This window comes from Gracilinanus agilis, chromosome X, assembly GCF_016433145.1.
Source record: "Gracilinanus agilis isolate LMUSP501 chromosome X, AgileGrace, whole genome shotgun sequence".
Classification (NCBI taxonomy): Eukaryota; Metazoa; Chordata; class Mammalia; order Didelphimorphia; family Didelphidae; genus Gracilinanus; species Gracilinanus agilis.
Window position 1 is genome coordinate 71,124,928 of NC_058136.1, and position 15,035 is coordinate 71,139,962.

General features: G+C 48.4%; 1 protein-coding gene across 1 annotated transcript; it reads right to left on the bottom strand.

The window, feature by feature from the left end:
- Positions 1-4,688: 4,688 nt before the first annotated feature.
- LOC123253761 (plexin-B3-like) lies at positions 4,689-14,313 on the bottom strand. The gene is made up of 13 exons (XM_044682904.1): positions 14,295-14,313; positions 13,788-14,049; positions 13,610-13,676; positions 12,968-13,283; positions 12,371-12,474; positions 12,178-12,271; positions 11,574-11,740; positions 10,776-10,936; positions 9,122-9,269; positions 8,778-8,842; positions 8,332-8,407; positions 5,668-5,742; positions 4,689-5,218 (listed from the first exon to the last, which is right to left on the bottom strand). Exons 1-13 carry the CDS (start codon positions 14,311-14,313, stop codon positions 5,114-5,116), a joined length of 1,659 nt encoding a protein of 552 aa, XP_044538839.1. The 3' UTR covers positions 4,689-5,113.
- Between the last annotated feature and the right edge of the window lie 722 nt (positions 14,314-15,035).

Genomic DNA, 15,035 nt, shown 5'->3' on the forward strand with positions numbered 1-15,035 from the left:
GGCGGGGGGGGGGGGGGGGGGGGGGGGGGGGGGGGGGGGGGGGGGGGGGGGGGGGGGGGGGGGGGGGGTGGCAAGGTTAAGGAGCCTGGGTGCCAAAACTGAGCGTTTGGTATTTGATCTGGGAGGCAATAGGGAGTCGATGGAGCTTTATGGCGGGGAGGGGGCAGGGCGGGTAATACTGTGGGACCTGCGTTTTAGGAAAATCACTTTGCTGGCATAGTGGGAAGAGAGAAAGGGGCGAATTCGAAATGTGGCGAAGGGGAAATCGACTGACTTTGGAATGCTTGGATGTGGGGGGCGTGAGACGAAAAAGTCGATCTGAACACTTAGGTTTCGAGCCTGGGGGGCTGGGAGAATAGCGTTACTGCTTGTCCCAGCCTCCATGATCTGGAGGGGAGGAATAGGCAGTCTACTGTGTTCTGTACTCCCTCACTTTTTGTCCTAAAGCTAGAACTTTCCCTACCCCTCTATCTGGACACACAGTAATAGGGAGGGGGCTGGGAAGGGTTTTGGGGAAAGATGATGAGTTCATTCCCCCTTCCTTATTTATTTGGTTTTTTATTTCTTTTATTTTCCCAACTATATTTAATAACAATTTTCAACATACGTTTTCCAAAATTATAAGATTCCTCTCTCCCCTCCTCCCTCCCGGAGATGAAGGAAGATGAAAAGCAATTTGATCTGGGTTATGTATTATTATCACGTAAAACTCCCATTGTTGTGAGAAAATACTCACCTAGAACCAAAATCCCAAAATAAAAACACAAATGAAATAAAGTGGAAAAAATAGTATGCTTTGATCTGTATTTAGAGTCCAACAGTTCATCCTCTGGAGGTGGATAGCATTCTTTGTCCCAAGCCTATCATAATTGTTCTACATTACTGTGTTGCTGAAAATAGCTAAATCTTGCACAGCTGCTGTTACTATGTAACATTGTTCTCCGGGTTCTGCTTATTTCACTCTGCATCAGTTCATGGAGGTCTTTCCGGTTTTTTTGTTTTTGTTTTTGTTTTTGTTTTTGTTTCTGAAATCATCCTGCTCATTATTTCTTGTTTGTTTTTGGTAAAGATATTTTATTTTACCAATTACATGTAATAATTTTCCACTTAAGTTTTTTGATCCAAATTGCCTCCTTCCCTCCCTTTCCCCCCACCCCAGAGAGTAAGCAATTTGATCTGGATTATACATGTATTATCATGAAAAATATATTTCCATATGCTCTTTTTGTGAGAATACTCATATAAAACCAAAATCCTAAAATAAAAACGTGAATGAAAGAAAGTGAAAGATAGTATGCTTTGATCTGTATTTAGAGTCCAACAGTTCTTTCTCTGGAAGTGGATAGCATTCTCTGTCATAAGTCCTTGCTAATTGGCCTGGATCACTGTATTGCTGAGAGTAGCTAAATCTTTCACAGTTCATCATCCCACGATATTGCTGTTACTGTGTACATTGTTCTCCTGGTTCTGCTTATCTCACTCTGCATCAGTTCATGGAATTGTTCGTCCACTGGGGGGGGGGGGGTTAGGTGGGGTTTGGGGGAGAGAGAAAGAACATGAAACGTAACTAGGGGAAAATATTCAAAATAAAAAAATTTTTGTTAAATACTGTTTAAAAAAAATCAGTTGATGTAGGTCTTTCCAGTTCCAGAACTCATCCTGTTCATCATTCCTTATAGCACAATAGTGTTCCATCGCCATCATAGACCACAATTTGTTCAGTCATTCCCAATTGAAGGGCATCCCCTCAGTTTCCCATTCTTTGGCACCACAAAGAGAGATGCTACAAATATTTTTGTACAAGTAGGTCTTTCCCCTTTTCTTGATCTCTTCGGGATACAGACCTAGTAATGTGTTGCAGGACCAAAGACTATGCACAGTTTTATGGCCCTTTGATTATAGTTCCAAATTGCCCTCCAGAATGGTTGGATCAGTTCACAACTCACTCCACTAGCAACGCATTGGTGTTCCAATTTTGCCACATCCCCTATGATGGTTATCATTTTCCTTTACTGTTATATTGGCAAATCTGATAGGTGTGAGGTGGTACTAAGAGTCCGTATCCTAAAAAGATCTTTTTTAAAGGAGAAAGGACCTATTTATACACAAAGATTTACAGTAGCTTTTTTTGTGGTTGCAAAGAACTGGAAATTGAAGGGAATGTCCATCAATTGGGGAATGGCTGAATAAATTGTAGTATATGATGGCAGATGGAATACTTTTGTGCTATAAGGAATGAAGAACAGGATTGCAGAAAGAATTGAAAGACCTTCATGAACTGATGCAGTGAGATAAGCAGAAACCAGGAGAACATTGCACACAGCAACAGCAATATCATGGAATGATTAACTGTGAAAGGCTTAGTTACTCTCAGCAGTATAATGATCCAGGACAATTCTGAGGGATTTATGACAGAATGCTCTACACCGCCAGAGAAAGAACCATTGAAGTCAGAATGCAGATCAGAGCATACGATTTTTCACTTTATTTCATTTGTGTTTTTGTTTTTGGATTTTGGTTTTATGTGAATATTCTCTTCCAAAAAGAACATATGGAAATATGTTTTGCATGATAATTCATGTTATGACCCAGAAAAAATAATTCATTATAGATTTTGCCAAAGGAAAAATGTGCATTTTTCTAATCAAGAATGATTTAAAACATTTTTTCATATGAGTAGTGATAGCTTTCATTTCTTTTTGTTTGTTTTTTGGAATTTTATTTTATTTTTATCATATTTCCACATATTTTTACAATCTTTGGTACAAGGGTAATACAGGAATAGATTCAGAATCAAATAGATTAAAAATAAAAACCATTTTTAAAATCTTAAAAATCAATAATATCAAAAATTCAAAAGTGGAAATTGGAGAGTGGAGGGTTTTGTGTTAAAATCATCATCAGCATCTTGGATTCCTTCTGATTTTAGCCAAAATATCACCTTAGAATTATCACCAAGAGGGCAGCTGGGTAGCTCAGTGGATTGAGAGTCAGGCCTAGAGATGGGAGGTCCTAGGTTCAAATCCGGCCTGGGACAGTTCCCAGCTGTGTGACCCTGGGCAAGTCACTTGACCCCCATTGCCTACCCTTACCACTCTTCTGCCTTGGAGCCAATACACAGCAAGACAGAAGATAAGGGTTTAAAAAAAAAAAGAATTATCACCATATCACTCTTAAATCTCGCCTTGAGTGAAAACTAGCTTATTGGTTGTCAGCTGTAGTTTGACTCAGTTGAATATCCATATTTCTTTTTTTTAAATAATTAATTAATTGCTTGTTTAATTTAGAATATTTTTCCATGGTTACATGATTCACATTTCCCTCTCCTTCTTCCTCCCCCCTCCCGATAGCTTTGATTTCTTCCTCTGAAAACAGCTTGTTCATATCCTTTGAGTATTTGTCAATTGGAGAATGATTTGTATTCTTCTAAATTTGACTTAGTTCTCTGTAAATCTGAGAAACGAGACCTTTATCAGAGAGAGAGAGATTTGCTGTCAAAATGTTTCCCAATCTACTGTTTCCCTTCTAAACTCCGTGACATTGGTTTTGTTTGTGCAAAAGTTTTTTCATTTAATATAATCAAAGGGAATCATTTTACATCTTGTAAAAGTTCTCCATCTCTTGTTTGCTCCTAAATTCTTCCCTTCTCCATAGATCTTTCGGTTAAACTATTCCCTGCTCCCCTCATTTGCTTATGGTATCACACTTTCTGTCTAAATCATATATCCATTTTGACCAGAGTTCAGTTTTTGTTGAATTCAAAGATCCAACTGCGCATAATAATCCTTTTAAGCATGCTTTCCCAAATGATGAGGCCCAAAGGCCCTCCCTTCTTCCCCTCCCTCCTCCCACTTGGAGGTGAGTTCCTTTAGCCTTAAGACATGGTGAGTTGAAGATGTCTAACTGGACATCCAGTTTCAGCTGTCTGAAAGGTCATGAGTTGAAGAGGACAGAGCAGGCTACATAGATCTGAGAATTGGCAGTCGAGATATGGTCCCGGGAGCTGAGGAGGTGGGCCAACGAAGCAGAATCCACAGGAAAGAGAAGGGAGCCCATGACAGGCCCCTGAGGGACACCTATGGCTAGGGGACCTGATCTGGCAGCGAAGACAGAGAAGAAGCAGTCAGAGAGGCAGGAGGAGAACCTGGCCAGAGGAGCACACAGCTCGCACTCTACAGTCCTTCCCAACTCCCAGCCCCAGCTAGCTCTCCCTACTAACTAGGCTCAGGGCTCCTTCTGCCTCCTCCCTGTGTCTCCCTACCCAGCACCCTCAGGGCCCAGGAACAGGCCTCCAAAAGGCCAAAGGAGAGTCCTTCTCAGGAAACTTCTTGAGAACTGCCTGTCCTCCAGACCCTCCACAAACATAAACTACAGACGAGATTATTTGGAACTTTTTATTTCAAGGCTTTGATCTCATTTATTTCCAAATGGCATTTTCCAGCAAGTAAATAAATACATGGGATGGGGGTGGGGAGGGAGCAGGCCTTCCTTGAAGTTTCCCAATAGGGGCTGGAGCTGGTGTGAATTAGGATAACCTGGGGCTGCCTGAGACTAGCTATGCCACAGTTAAGAGGCCTCGGAATAAGAAAGGCAAAGCTTGGTGTGTCCCCCCCCCCCCACCTCCACACACACACCACACACACACACACACACACACACACACACACACACACACACACACACACACACACGCAGAGCCCCACTAGTATTCCTAGTGACAGGGGCAAGGGGAAGCCATGGAAGCCAGACTGACTTGAGCAGGAAGTCCTGGCCCTTCTCCAGCATGGAAAAGTGTCTCAGATAGTGTCCCATGATCCACTTGGGAAGAGAGGGTCAAGCCTTGGCCACTCCAGGCCTAACTTCTTTTGAGGCTCTATACAGCCCTCTCTGACTATCATGGCAGTGGTTGGGAGTGGGGAGGGCAGGGAAACTTGGGAAGGGCAGAGTCATCCAGGTGACTGAACGGGGAGCCGGGGCAAAAGGCACTACTGGTAAGAGAGCAGGAGCCCTGGCAGCTGACTGGCGAGCCTGGCTGGGGCAGCTCCCCACACCCAAACAGGCTGGTCCATCTCCTTCTCCTTGGCCCCAGATCTGGGCTCTGGGGGTTGGGTCCTCACAAGTCGGTCACTTTGTTCTCCACCAGAGCAGCAATTTGTTGAAGTCGGTAGGCCAACTGCATCTTCTGTCCCACGGGGTCTTCTTCCAGGGCACCGATAATCTGGGAGAAGCCGGAGAGAGCCCATCAGCTAGAGTGCCCCTCCTTTTCAGCTCTCCCCCCAATTCTGTCTCTGCTGAACCTCAGAGGCCAGAGTGGTGGTCCTCCTTGGCCAAGGGCAAACCTCCCAGAAGCAATCCTGGAGCACTTCCTGGGAGAAATGGCGCCTACACCATCACTCCCAGCTTGGCCAATCCGAGCTTTGGTCCCGGGGTCCCTTTTTTTTCCTCAGGGAATTTGGGTCTGGCACCCGAGAGATGACTTCCCACTCCGGTTCAAACAAAACTGGCTTCCGGGGGGCTGGGAAGAGAGCTTCGATCAACTGCTCACTCCCTCCACCTCCTCTCCAACTTTAAGTGGTTCTAGATAACTGATCTTAAGGGTTCTCCCCCTCCCCTCCAAGGTTCTAGACCCTTCTCCAACCCCCACCCAGAAGCCCACTTGCTTCTCACCTGGTCATAATACTTGTTGATGTAATTATACAGTTCATGCAGGGCAACCAGGCAGGTGATGTCAGAAGCATAGTTCTGGAGTTTGGGGTGGGGGACACATTTTGGGGAAGAGTGTCAGGTCTCGGTGGGGAGCAGACCAATGAGGTCTGAATCATCCCCATTTGGACACTTGGTCCCTGGGAGTTCTGTCCATTCCTCCCTTCCCTCTGGGCCCCCCCCCCCACTAAAACAATTGTCCCCATCCTACTGTTCCAATCTGATGCCTCAGCTCCCTTCTGCTCTGGCCACGTTGGTCTCACAGGGCTTTTCTATAGCCTAAGTCTCAGCCTTGCAGTCAGGAGGACCTGGGTTTATAGCGTGCCTCCCACACTGTTTGGAGATAGCTTGGTGCAGGAATAGGGAGATGGCCTTGACTCTAGGGAGATCGAGGTCCCACCCTGGTACTAGCTGTAGGAGCCTGAGTAACTGATTTTTTTTTAACCCTTACCTTCTGTCTTAGGATCAGTTTTGAGACAGAAGAGCGGTAAGGGCTAGGTGATTGGGGTGAAGTGACTTGTCCAGGGAACCATAGTTTGAGGCCCTATTGGAACCCAGGTCTTCCCTAATCCAGGCTCGGTGCTCTATCCACTGAGCCACCTAGCTGTTCCCCGGGGCAAGTGATTGTTTTAAATGAAATTAAAATTTTCCTCCAATGACATGTAAAGACATTTAAAAACATCTTTAAAATAATTTTGAGCCTCGAATTCTTCCCCCCCCCCCCCCGCTGAGATGGCAAGCACTCAGATATAGATTTGACATGTGCGACAAGCATGTAAAACTGATTTTCACATTCATTTTTTTTTTTTTGTGGAAGGAAATTTGAACCAAAAAAAAAAAAAATGAACAAATCAAGCAGGGAAAAAAAAATTTTGCTGTGGTCTGGATTCAGCCTCCCTCTGTTCTTTCTCTGGAAGCAGATGGCCTCTTTTTGATCATGAGTCCTCTGGGATTGGCTTGGATCAGTGTATTGCTGAGAACAGCCAAGTTATTCACAGCTGTGCAGCGCCTTCTATTGCTGTTACTGCATACAGTGTTCTCCCAGTTCTGCTTACTTCACTCTGCCTCCGTTCATGTAAGTCTTTCCAGGCTTTTCTGAGATTGTCCTGCATATCATTTCTTGTAGCACAATGGTATTCCTTTTCAATCATATGCCATAACTTGCTCAGTCATTCTTCAATTGTTGGGCATCCCCTCACTTTCCAATTCTTGGCCCTCCCACAAAAAGAGATGCTTTAAATATTTTTGTACATAGAGGTCTTTCCCTCTCTCTGCCAACCTTTATTTATTTATCTATTCATTTATCTATTTATTTATTCATCCATTTATTTGTTTGTTTGTTTGCTTTTTTATTTGACTGTTTGTTTATTTAATTATTTAAAACCCTCACCTTTCATCTTAGAATCAATACCGCATATTGGTTCCAAGGCAGAAGAGTTGGAAGGGCTGGGCCATGGAGGTTAAGTGACTTGCCCAGGGTCACACAGCTAGAAAGTGGATGAGGTCAGATTTGAACCCAGGACCTCCCCTCTCTAGGTCTGGCTCCTCCCACCTTTACAAAAAAATCCCTTAGGGATACAAGCCTAGTAATGGTACTGCTGGGTCAAAGGAGATATACTGCATGGGCAGATTATTTAACTCCTCTGAGTCTCTGTTTCCTTATCTGTGAAATCACGGAGTTGGGTTTGATGGCCCCCACAGTCTCTTCTAAAGTCTATGACCCTCAAAAGTGAAAAGGACCCCTGTGTGCAAAAAGTTTATAGCTGCTCTTTTTGCAGTGGTAAAGGACTAGAAACTTAGGGAGTGCCCATCTATTGAACAAATTATGGCATATGAACGGAATGGAATATTACTCTAGGAAGAAATGGTCAAGGGAATGGTTTCAGAGAAACCTGGGAAGACTCATCTGAACTGATGCACTAATTTATACAATGGTGTCATCTCTATTGTTACAGACAAGCAACCCTGAAAGACTTAAAGAGTTCTGATCAATGCACTGGTCAACCATGGTTCCAGAGGACTCCTGCTAAGACATGCTTCCCATTTCCTGACAGAGAGGTGGTGGACCCCACGGTGCAGAATGAGGCATACGTTTTGGGAAATAGCCCCTGTGGGAATTGGTCTTGGCTTGTCTGTGCAATTTATTACAAAAGTTTTTGGGGTTCCCCCCACCTTTTTCCCATGGTTGGGTAAGGGAGATAGGACAGAGAGAGAGGAAATAAATGCTTGCTGTTGGAAAAAAATCAAATTTGTGATCCATGATGCATTGCCTTCAATTATCCTCCTCTTGCCTGCCCAGCCTTCCAGGACACTTAGTTTAAGTGTCCCCTTTTCCAAGCAGTCTTCCCTGCTTAACTCAGTCCACGAGAAGTCAACCACTCCCTCCTAAAAGTTCAAAGCACTCACAGAAAGCTGAACTCACATCTTTTCCTGTATGGGTAGTTGCTGTTTTTTAAAACTCTTTCCTAGGGGTAAGGCCAGTCTCCCCACTCAGACCATAATATGGCCAAGGCCTGGTTCTCTTGCTCCTTCTGTCTCCCCTAATCTTCACTGCCCAGAGCCTGGTTATCCACTCCGCCTAGGACAGCTGCCCTGCCTCCCCTCCCCAGTCCTGATCCTGCTACTCACCCCGGATAACTCTGTCAAGGCTGAGTTCATTTCCTGGTAACTGGCAGTTGTATTCTGCCGAATATCTGCATAATACCTGGGCAGAGGGGGGATATGAAGGAAGGGTCAGCCAGCCCTAGGTCTAATTGAATTTTTTTTTTTAAACCCTTGTACTTCGGTATATTGTCTCATAGGTGGAAGATTGGTAAGGGTGGGCAATGGGGGTCAAGTGACTTGCCCAGGGTCACACAGCTGGGAAGTGGCTGAGGCCGGGTTTGAACCTAGGACCTCCTGTCTCTAGGCCTGACTCTCACTCCACTGAGCTACCCAGCTGCCCCCAGCCCTAGGTCTAATAGGAGCCCCATACGGGCCCTTCCTCAGCTCGAATGTCAGCCTCCCAAGGAACAGGCCCAATGTCCTCCTCCCCTCTTGGTAAGCCCTGCTCTATGGGTCAGCCAGCCACTTACTTCTCCACCATCTGCTTGTATCGAGGAATCTCCCGGGCATAGAGAAGTTTATTCACAGGAGAGTCCTGCCAGCCCCAGAAAAAAGAAGCACGGACTCAAGATCCAGGCCGAATCCTTACTCCACCAGCAGACCCTGGCCACAGTTCCCATTCCCAACACTTCACCCTTGGTTTCTTAGTGCTTCATCCCCCACGGACAACATCTCTCACACTGCTATGCCATTCTGGGGCATCCCCCAACTTCTCCCAGACCCCCTTCCTAGCTTTCTGAGCCTCCTCCACCACAGACACTCCAACAATGTGTCAAAAACTTCTGGAGACGCCATTTCCCCCATTCCTCCTCACCCGGCCCACTTTGTGCTCAGAGATGGTGCAGGAGTCGATGAAGGTTTGAGCGATGACAGTGAGAATAGCATCCACATTGTCTGAGACCCCGACGTCAAAGATGAACTGGGGGTTCTTCAGGGTGTTTACCCAGAAGCGCAGCAGCAGGCTGACAGCAGAGACCAGAGAAGGAACAACGTTTTGTTACCTCACTCCAAACCCAAGTTTCCCAGAAATAGAGACACTCATACATTGTCAGTGGATATGAACCCTAGGCAAAATCTCTTGGGAAAGCTACCCAGCAGTTTTTTTTTTTAAACCCTTAACTTCTGTGTATTGGCTCCTTGGTGGAAGAGTGGTAAGGGTGGGCGATGGGGGTCAAGTGACTCGCCCAGGGTCACCCTGCTGGGAAGTGTCCGAGGTCGGATTGGAAGCCAGGACCTCCCGTCTCTAGGCCTGACTCTCCATCTCCTGAGCTACCCAGTTGCCCCCCAGCAGTTTCTTAAATAAGAATTTGAAGAGCCCGATGATAATGTTGGATCTAGAAGTCCCACAACTGGGCATAGAGACAAAGAATAGAATGATAAATCGTATGGGGAAAAAAAATCCTTGCTGCATTATTAGTCATTGGAGTCAAGGGTTTGGGTTTAATTTCTGGGGCCCCAATGCTTTGCACAGTAGCAGACTGAAAAGGCACTGAATGATGCTCACTGGATAAACGGGCAACTAAGGCACCATAGAGGAAGGGCCAAATGATGGCATTTTGAGGAAACAGAGTATATTATGGCTGCATTAAAAATGGCAGATATGAGGAACAGAGAAGGACTCTCCTTGGGCATCTCTGTACAGATGAAATGGGCAAAGGGCAGGAAGGGGGCAGCTCAGTTCTTTTTATTACAGAGTTCAGATTGGGCTTTATTCTGGTGATTGCTGGGGTGGGAATATTAATTTTATTTATTTATAGCTTAAATACCCCCTCATCTTCCATCTTAGAATCAATATTGCATATCGGTTGGTTCCAAGGCAGAAGAGCAGTAAGGGCAAGGCAGTAGGGGTGAAGTGACTTGCCCAGAGTCACACAGCTTAGGAAGGGTCTGAGGTCAGGTTCCAACCCAAGGGACCTCCCATTTCCAGGCTTGGCTCTCTACCCGCAGAGCCACCTAGCTCACCCTGATATTAAGTTTATAATAAAAAGTAACTAAAAAACCCTTCCGTGATCAGGGCTGAACATAGCCTCCTGTTGGCTCCAGTGGAGTCCATGAATCATCGTGGAAATTACAGTCATCTGTCCTTCCTAACGTGGAGGTGGAAAGGAAGCCCCTTCCCCCTTTGGATCCTGGGAGGTATAGAGCTCCTGTGATGGGGAGGGGCATTGAGGGGGCACAAATCCTTTCATCATCTTTCTATGACCTGCTTTCCAAGTCTCATCTCCCTCCCCGACTCGGGTGTCCCCCCCCCCCCCCCCCCCAAGATCAAGCAGGTAATCTAGACTTGGGAGTCAGGATACGTGAGTTCTGGCTTCGGTTCTCTTATTTTCTCTACGATCTTGGCAAATCACCTCACTGCTCTGGGCCTCAGTTTGCCCATCTGTGAAATGGTTGGATAGGACCAAATGGTCTAAGGGTCTTTCTGGATCCTCTGGGGTGCCCCTCGAGGTGGGTCCGGACAGAGCTACCTGTTGGTTTTCCAGATATGCAGGGTTTCTTGGTCCTCGATGCCATATTTGTCTGCCAACTCATCCAAGAAGTCGAATAAATACTTGACTGCAATGGGCACAGGCCGGTCCACACTGAGGATGGCTTGGAAGGTATCATCTACAAACTTCTGCAGTGTGCCCTGTGTGGGAGACACGCGACATCCTGTCTGGCATCTTTTGTTTTTTAAAATGTATTCTTATTTTTAACCCTCGCCTTCCATCTCTGAATCAATACTGTATATTGACTCTGAGGCAGAGGAGTGGGAAGGGTAGGCAATGGGGGTCAAGTGACTTGCCCAGGGTCACCCAGCTGGGAAGTGTCTGAGGCTAGATCGGAACCCAGGACCTCCCATCTCTAGGCCTGACTCTCCATCCAATGAGCCACCCAGCTGTCCCTGGTACCTTTAATTTTAATTTAGTTTTTTTTTTTTTCGTGCAACAAATCTCTGTGTGTGTGTGTCTCTCTGTCTCTGTCTCCCTCTCTGACTGTCTCTTTCTCTCTCTTTCCTCCCTTGCAAATTATAAAAGAAAAATGGGAAACAAGCCTCTGGCGCCAAAGAAATACGCCTATTTTTGCCCAACACTTGTTGGTCGGTCTGGGTGGCGGCGCAGCTGTTGCTCCATTGGTGGCCCGAACCACTGTATGGGAAAGACCCTGAGCCTGGATGGCCCAAGGCTGGGTGGGTCCCCTTCCCCCTTTGGGCTCGGCGGCTTAGCTGTGGGAAGCCGATTGCCCTTGGAGCACTGGGTGGGCCGCCCCGTCTGCCCCGCACCCACCTTCATGGACAGTAAGCGCGTGAGGTAGATTTCCGGGATGGCCTTGGCCCGTTCTCGCTCTCGAAGGCTGCTCCTCCTCTGCTTGGGGACCTCGGGCTCCTCGGTACACTTGACCAGGTGCCAGAGCCGGATGCCGCTCTCGTCTCCGTCCTCCAGCATGGGTAAGCCTGAGGGGGCACAGCCCACGTGGAGGGAGACTGGGAGCAGGGGCGGCCCGAATGGATGCCCAGGGCCTTTGGCATTGCCAGCACGGGCCAAGCCTGGGCACAGTTCTTGGACCCTCCCAGCCGCATCGCACCTACTTTCCCTCTCCTCCTTGGTTCAGCCCATGCCACGAGGCTAATGAGGCTGATTAGATAATTAGTACAGAGTCCTTTTAGGAGGAAGAGAACGAGCAGCCACGTGCCCACGCTCCTCTCTCCCCGTAACTTGTCTTGGGCTCAGCCAGAGAGACTTGGCGGGGATGATCCACCGTCCCTGTCTAGTTCTTCCCCCACAGGCCCTCTTCTCCCAGCATCCCCTGCTTCGTGCACCCCCCGTCCATGAAGGCATCTCCCCTCGCAGCCTGGGGGTGGGGGCTCCGGGGAGCGGGGCTGCCACTTACTCTCTCCAGACAGAAAACTCTGATTGGGGCTCTTGGAGAGGCCATTCCCGTTGTGCATTCGGGGGATGAGTCCCACAGTGGCTCCATCCGGGACCTACCGAGAGGGAGAGGGGAGCAAGGCCAAGCTGCTGGGGGCAAGGACCAAAGAAAGGCCCAGCTCTGGCTCCCGCCCCGGCTGCGCCCTCCCCAGCACCTTGTAATGCTGCAAAGTGTTGAGTCTTTTCCACTGATTCTGGGTCACGGAAGTCAAATCCTCATCTGACAGGGTCAGGTGGCCAGCCAGCCCTGAACGCCACTCTGGAGAAAGGAGGGGGAAGGGGGATGGAGAGAAGAGTCTGAGAGCTTCTCGGCGGGCAGCCCGCAACCCCTTTAACAAGAAGAACTCGGCCCCGGCCCGCCTCAGAGCTGGATCCGGGGCGCCTGGGTCCCTTGGTCGTCCAGGGGTCTGTTCTTCGGTAGGAGAACGAGGGCCCTCATCCCCTCGCTCGTTCAAAGGTTCCCCGTGGACTGTTCCATGACCTCGGCACCAAACGAGCTTTGCGGCTTCCCAGTAAGCCCATTCCGTGGATCCGTCCCGTTGCCCTTCCCCCATGCCTTCAGCTCTCCTGTCTGTCTGTCTGTCCCGACAGGAATTACCCTGCTAAACTCGGCTCGTTCCCAGGCCCCAGGCTTCTCCCCACCCCAGCCTGCCCACAGAGGCTTCGCTGGACACTGTCTGCCCCACTCGGGCCACTCCGTGGCCTGGCGGGCACTGCTGTCCCTGGAGGGCAGGGGGTGGAGGGTGGCTCACCAAGGTCCAGGGCATGCACTGAAGGCCTCTGGGAGAAGGGCGTGCCCTTGTAGACCTGGTCTAGCACCTTCTCCTTGACCTGAGTGATGGTGTCGGTGTTGAGCACTCGGGCGGGCACTCGTTGCAGCTCGGCCGTGCCAGCCCCAGACCCTACCAGCACGGTCAGGGTCAGGGGCCAGAATTCCACGTCCTCCCGCAGAAGCCTGCTGTCGTTCAAGGTCCGCTTTGCCTTGCCCGTCACCGCATCCACAGGGCCCTTGTCCACCTGGTACTTGATGGCCCGGAAGAGCATGTACAAGGGCTCCCCTGCCACCTCCTAGGAGCAGGAGAGAGAAGAGAGAGCATCAGGACGCCGAAGCACTGGCTCATGGGATCCTAGAAATGGAGAGGCATCCCCAGGCAACACGCTTTGGTCAATGGGAGGTGAAGATCCGAGGAGGTGGGAGGCAGCCCGCTGGCTCAGTGGTCTTGGGCTCCGATGTGGCCTCAGACACTTCCCGGCTGGGTGACCCTGGACGAGTCACTTCCCCCACCCCCGTAGCCCAGCCCTTCCCGCTCTTCCGCCTCGGAGCCAATGCTTAAGCTTTTGGCCGGACAGAGAGGAGAGTCCTTAGCCTTGTGCGTGGGCTGAGGCTGCTTCACCTTCAGGAAGGAGTAGAGGCAGATGGACATCCAGTTGGTGAGTAGTTTTTCCACCATGGTCTCAGTCCTGTGGGGAAAGAGGGCCGAGACCGTGAGAGGGCGGCCCAGGCGGCGCCACGATCCCCGGAGAGCCCCGAGACGGGCTGCCCAGGGCGGGCACGGGCCGGGCCCTCCGTACCTGCGAAGCATCAGCTTGGGGTTCTTGTGGACATACTGGGCCGCGAGGTCGTTGAGCAGCGTCTTCATGATGTCCGTCAGGTATTCCAGCTTGCCGTGGAGCGCCAGGGACAGCAGCGAGGCCACGTAGCACCGGTCGCGCTGGGAGAACGTGGGCTGGTCCTCCAAGGTGTGGATAAACTTGGCAAGAGAAAGGGAGGCCGCGGCGTCAGCGTCTTTCCCAGCAACCCCGCCGCCAGCCCGGAGGGGGAGCCCAACTTTCCCTTTTTTTTTTTTTTTAAACCCTTCCCTTCCCTTTTAGAATCCATACTGCAGCGGAAGAGCCTGCTGGGGGATGGCAGTGAAGTGACTGGCCCAGGGTCACGCAGCCCGGAAGTGCCTGAGGCCTCCCTTCTCTCCATCCACTGAGCTGCCCCCTCCCCCAGCCCGGCCGGATCTTTGCAGGCCCCGAGGAATCCGCAAAAGTGAATGAGAAAGAAAAAGTGCTGGAGATGGAAGGAGTCCAGGCTTAGCCTGAGGGGCGCCATGGTTAGGCTACCCTCGGCCTCTCCCCAGCTTTAGGGGCCCGGATCCCTCCGCCAGAAGTTGGCCAGGAGCCTTCACTGAGGGACTACCCGGGCTCTTAGCTCTTACTGGAGCCCAGAGGCGAGATGTGCGCTCCCTCCCTCCCTCCCCAATCACATGCATAATTGATCTGGCTAGTATAGACAATACATGCAGAAAGGCAAAAATTAGATCGTCTTCACATAACACACACATATATAGTCATCACAGAATAGACACAGATTCCATATAGCCATCATATACTATAGAAACATAAGTCTACATTTGCCATATAATATAGGAGTATATCACAGCATGCATAAATGTACTTACACAATGTATTCTAGAAAATATATTCATGTGTATCACATCCTATAGGGTTATTGTATCGTATATGTATGAACTGATGCTTATCGGCTATAAATGTCTGGTTAAAATTGTATACACTGTTATATTACACATTTTTATATTTGTTATATTACATATAAATAGATTTCTGTAGTTATACTTATTTTATGTAACATGTCTGTGTATTTACATTTTTACATATTTAGCATATGACTTATAAATATATGCATATATGTATAGATTCATATATGTATTATATGTAAAGATATATTTGTATATTTCTTGTTATATATCTCATATACATGTGTATATGTAATATATACACATAATATACATACATATATGTATAGATTCATAT

Bases quoted from the DNA above. Each gene is read 5' to 3' on its own strand.
- LOC123253761 (XM_044682904.1), bottom strand. The intron at 11,741-12,177 runs GTAAGTGGCAGC...GTGCCCCCTCAG, and splicing joins GAGTTTTCTGTCTGGAGAGA to GCTTACCCATGCTGGAGGAC. The intron at 10,937-11,573 runs GTGGGTGCGGGG...TCTCCCACACAG, and splicing joins CGCGCTTACTGTCCATGAAG to GGCACACTGCAGAAGTTTGT.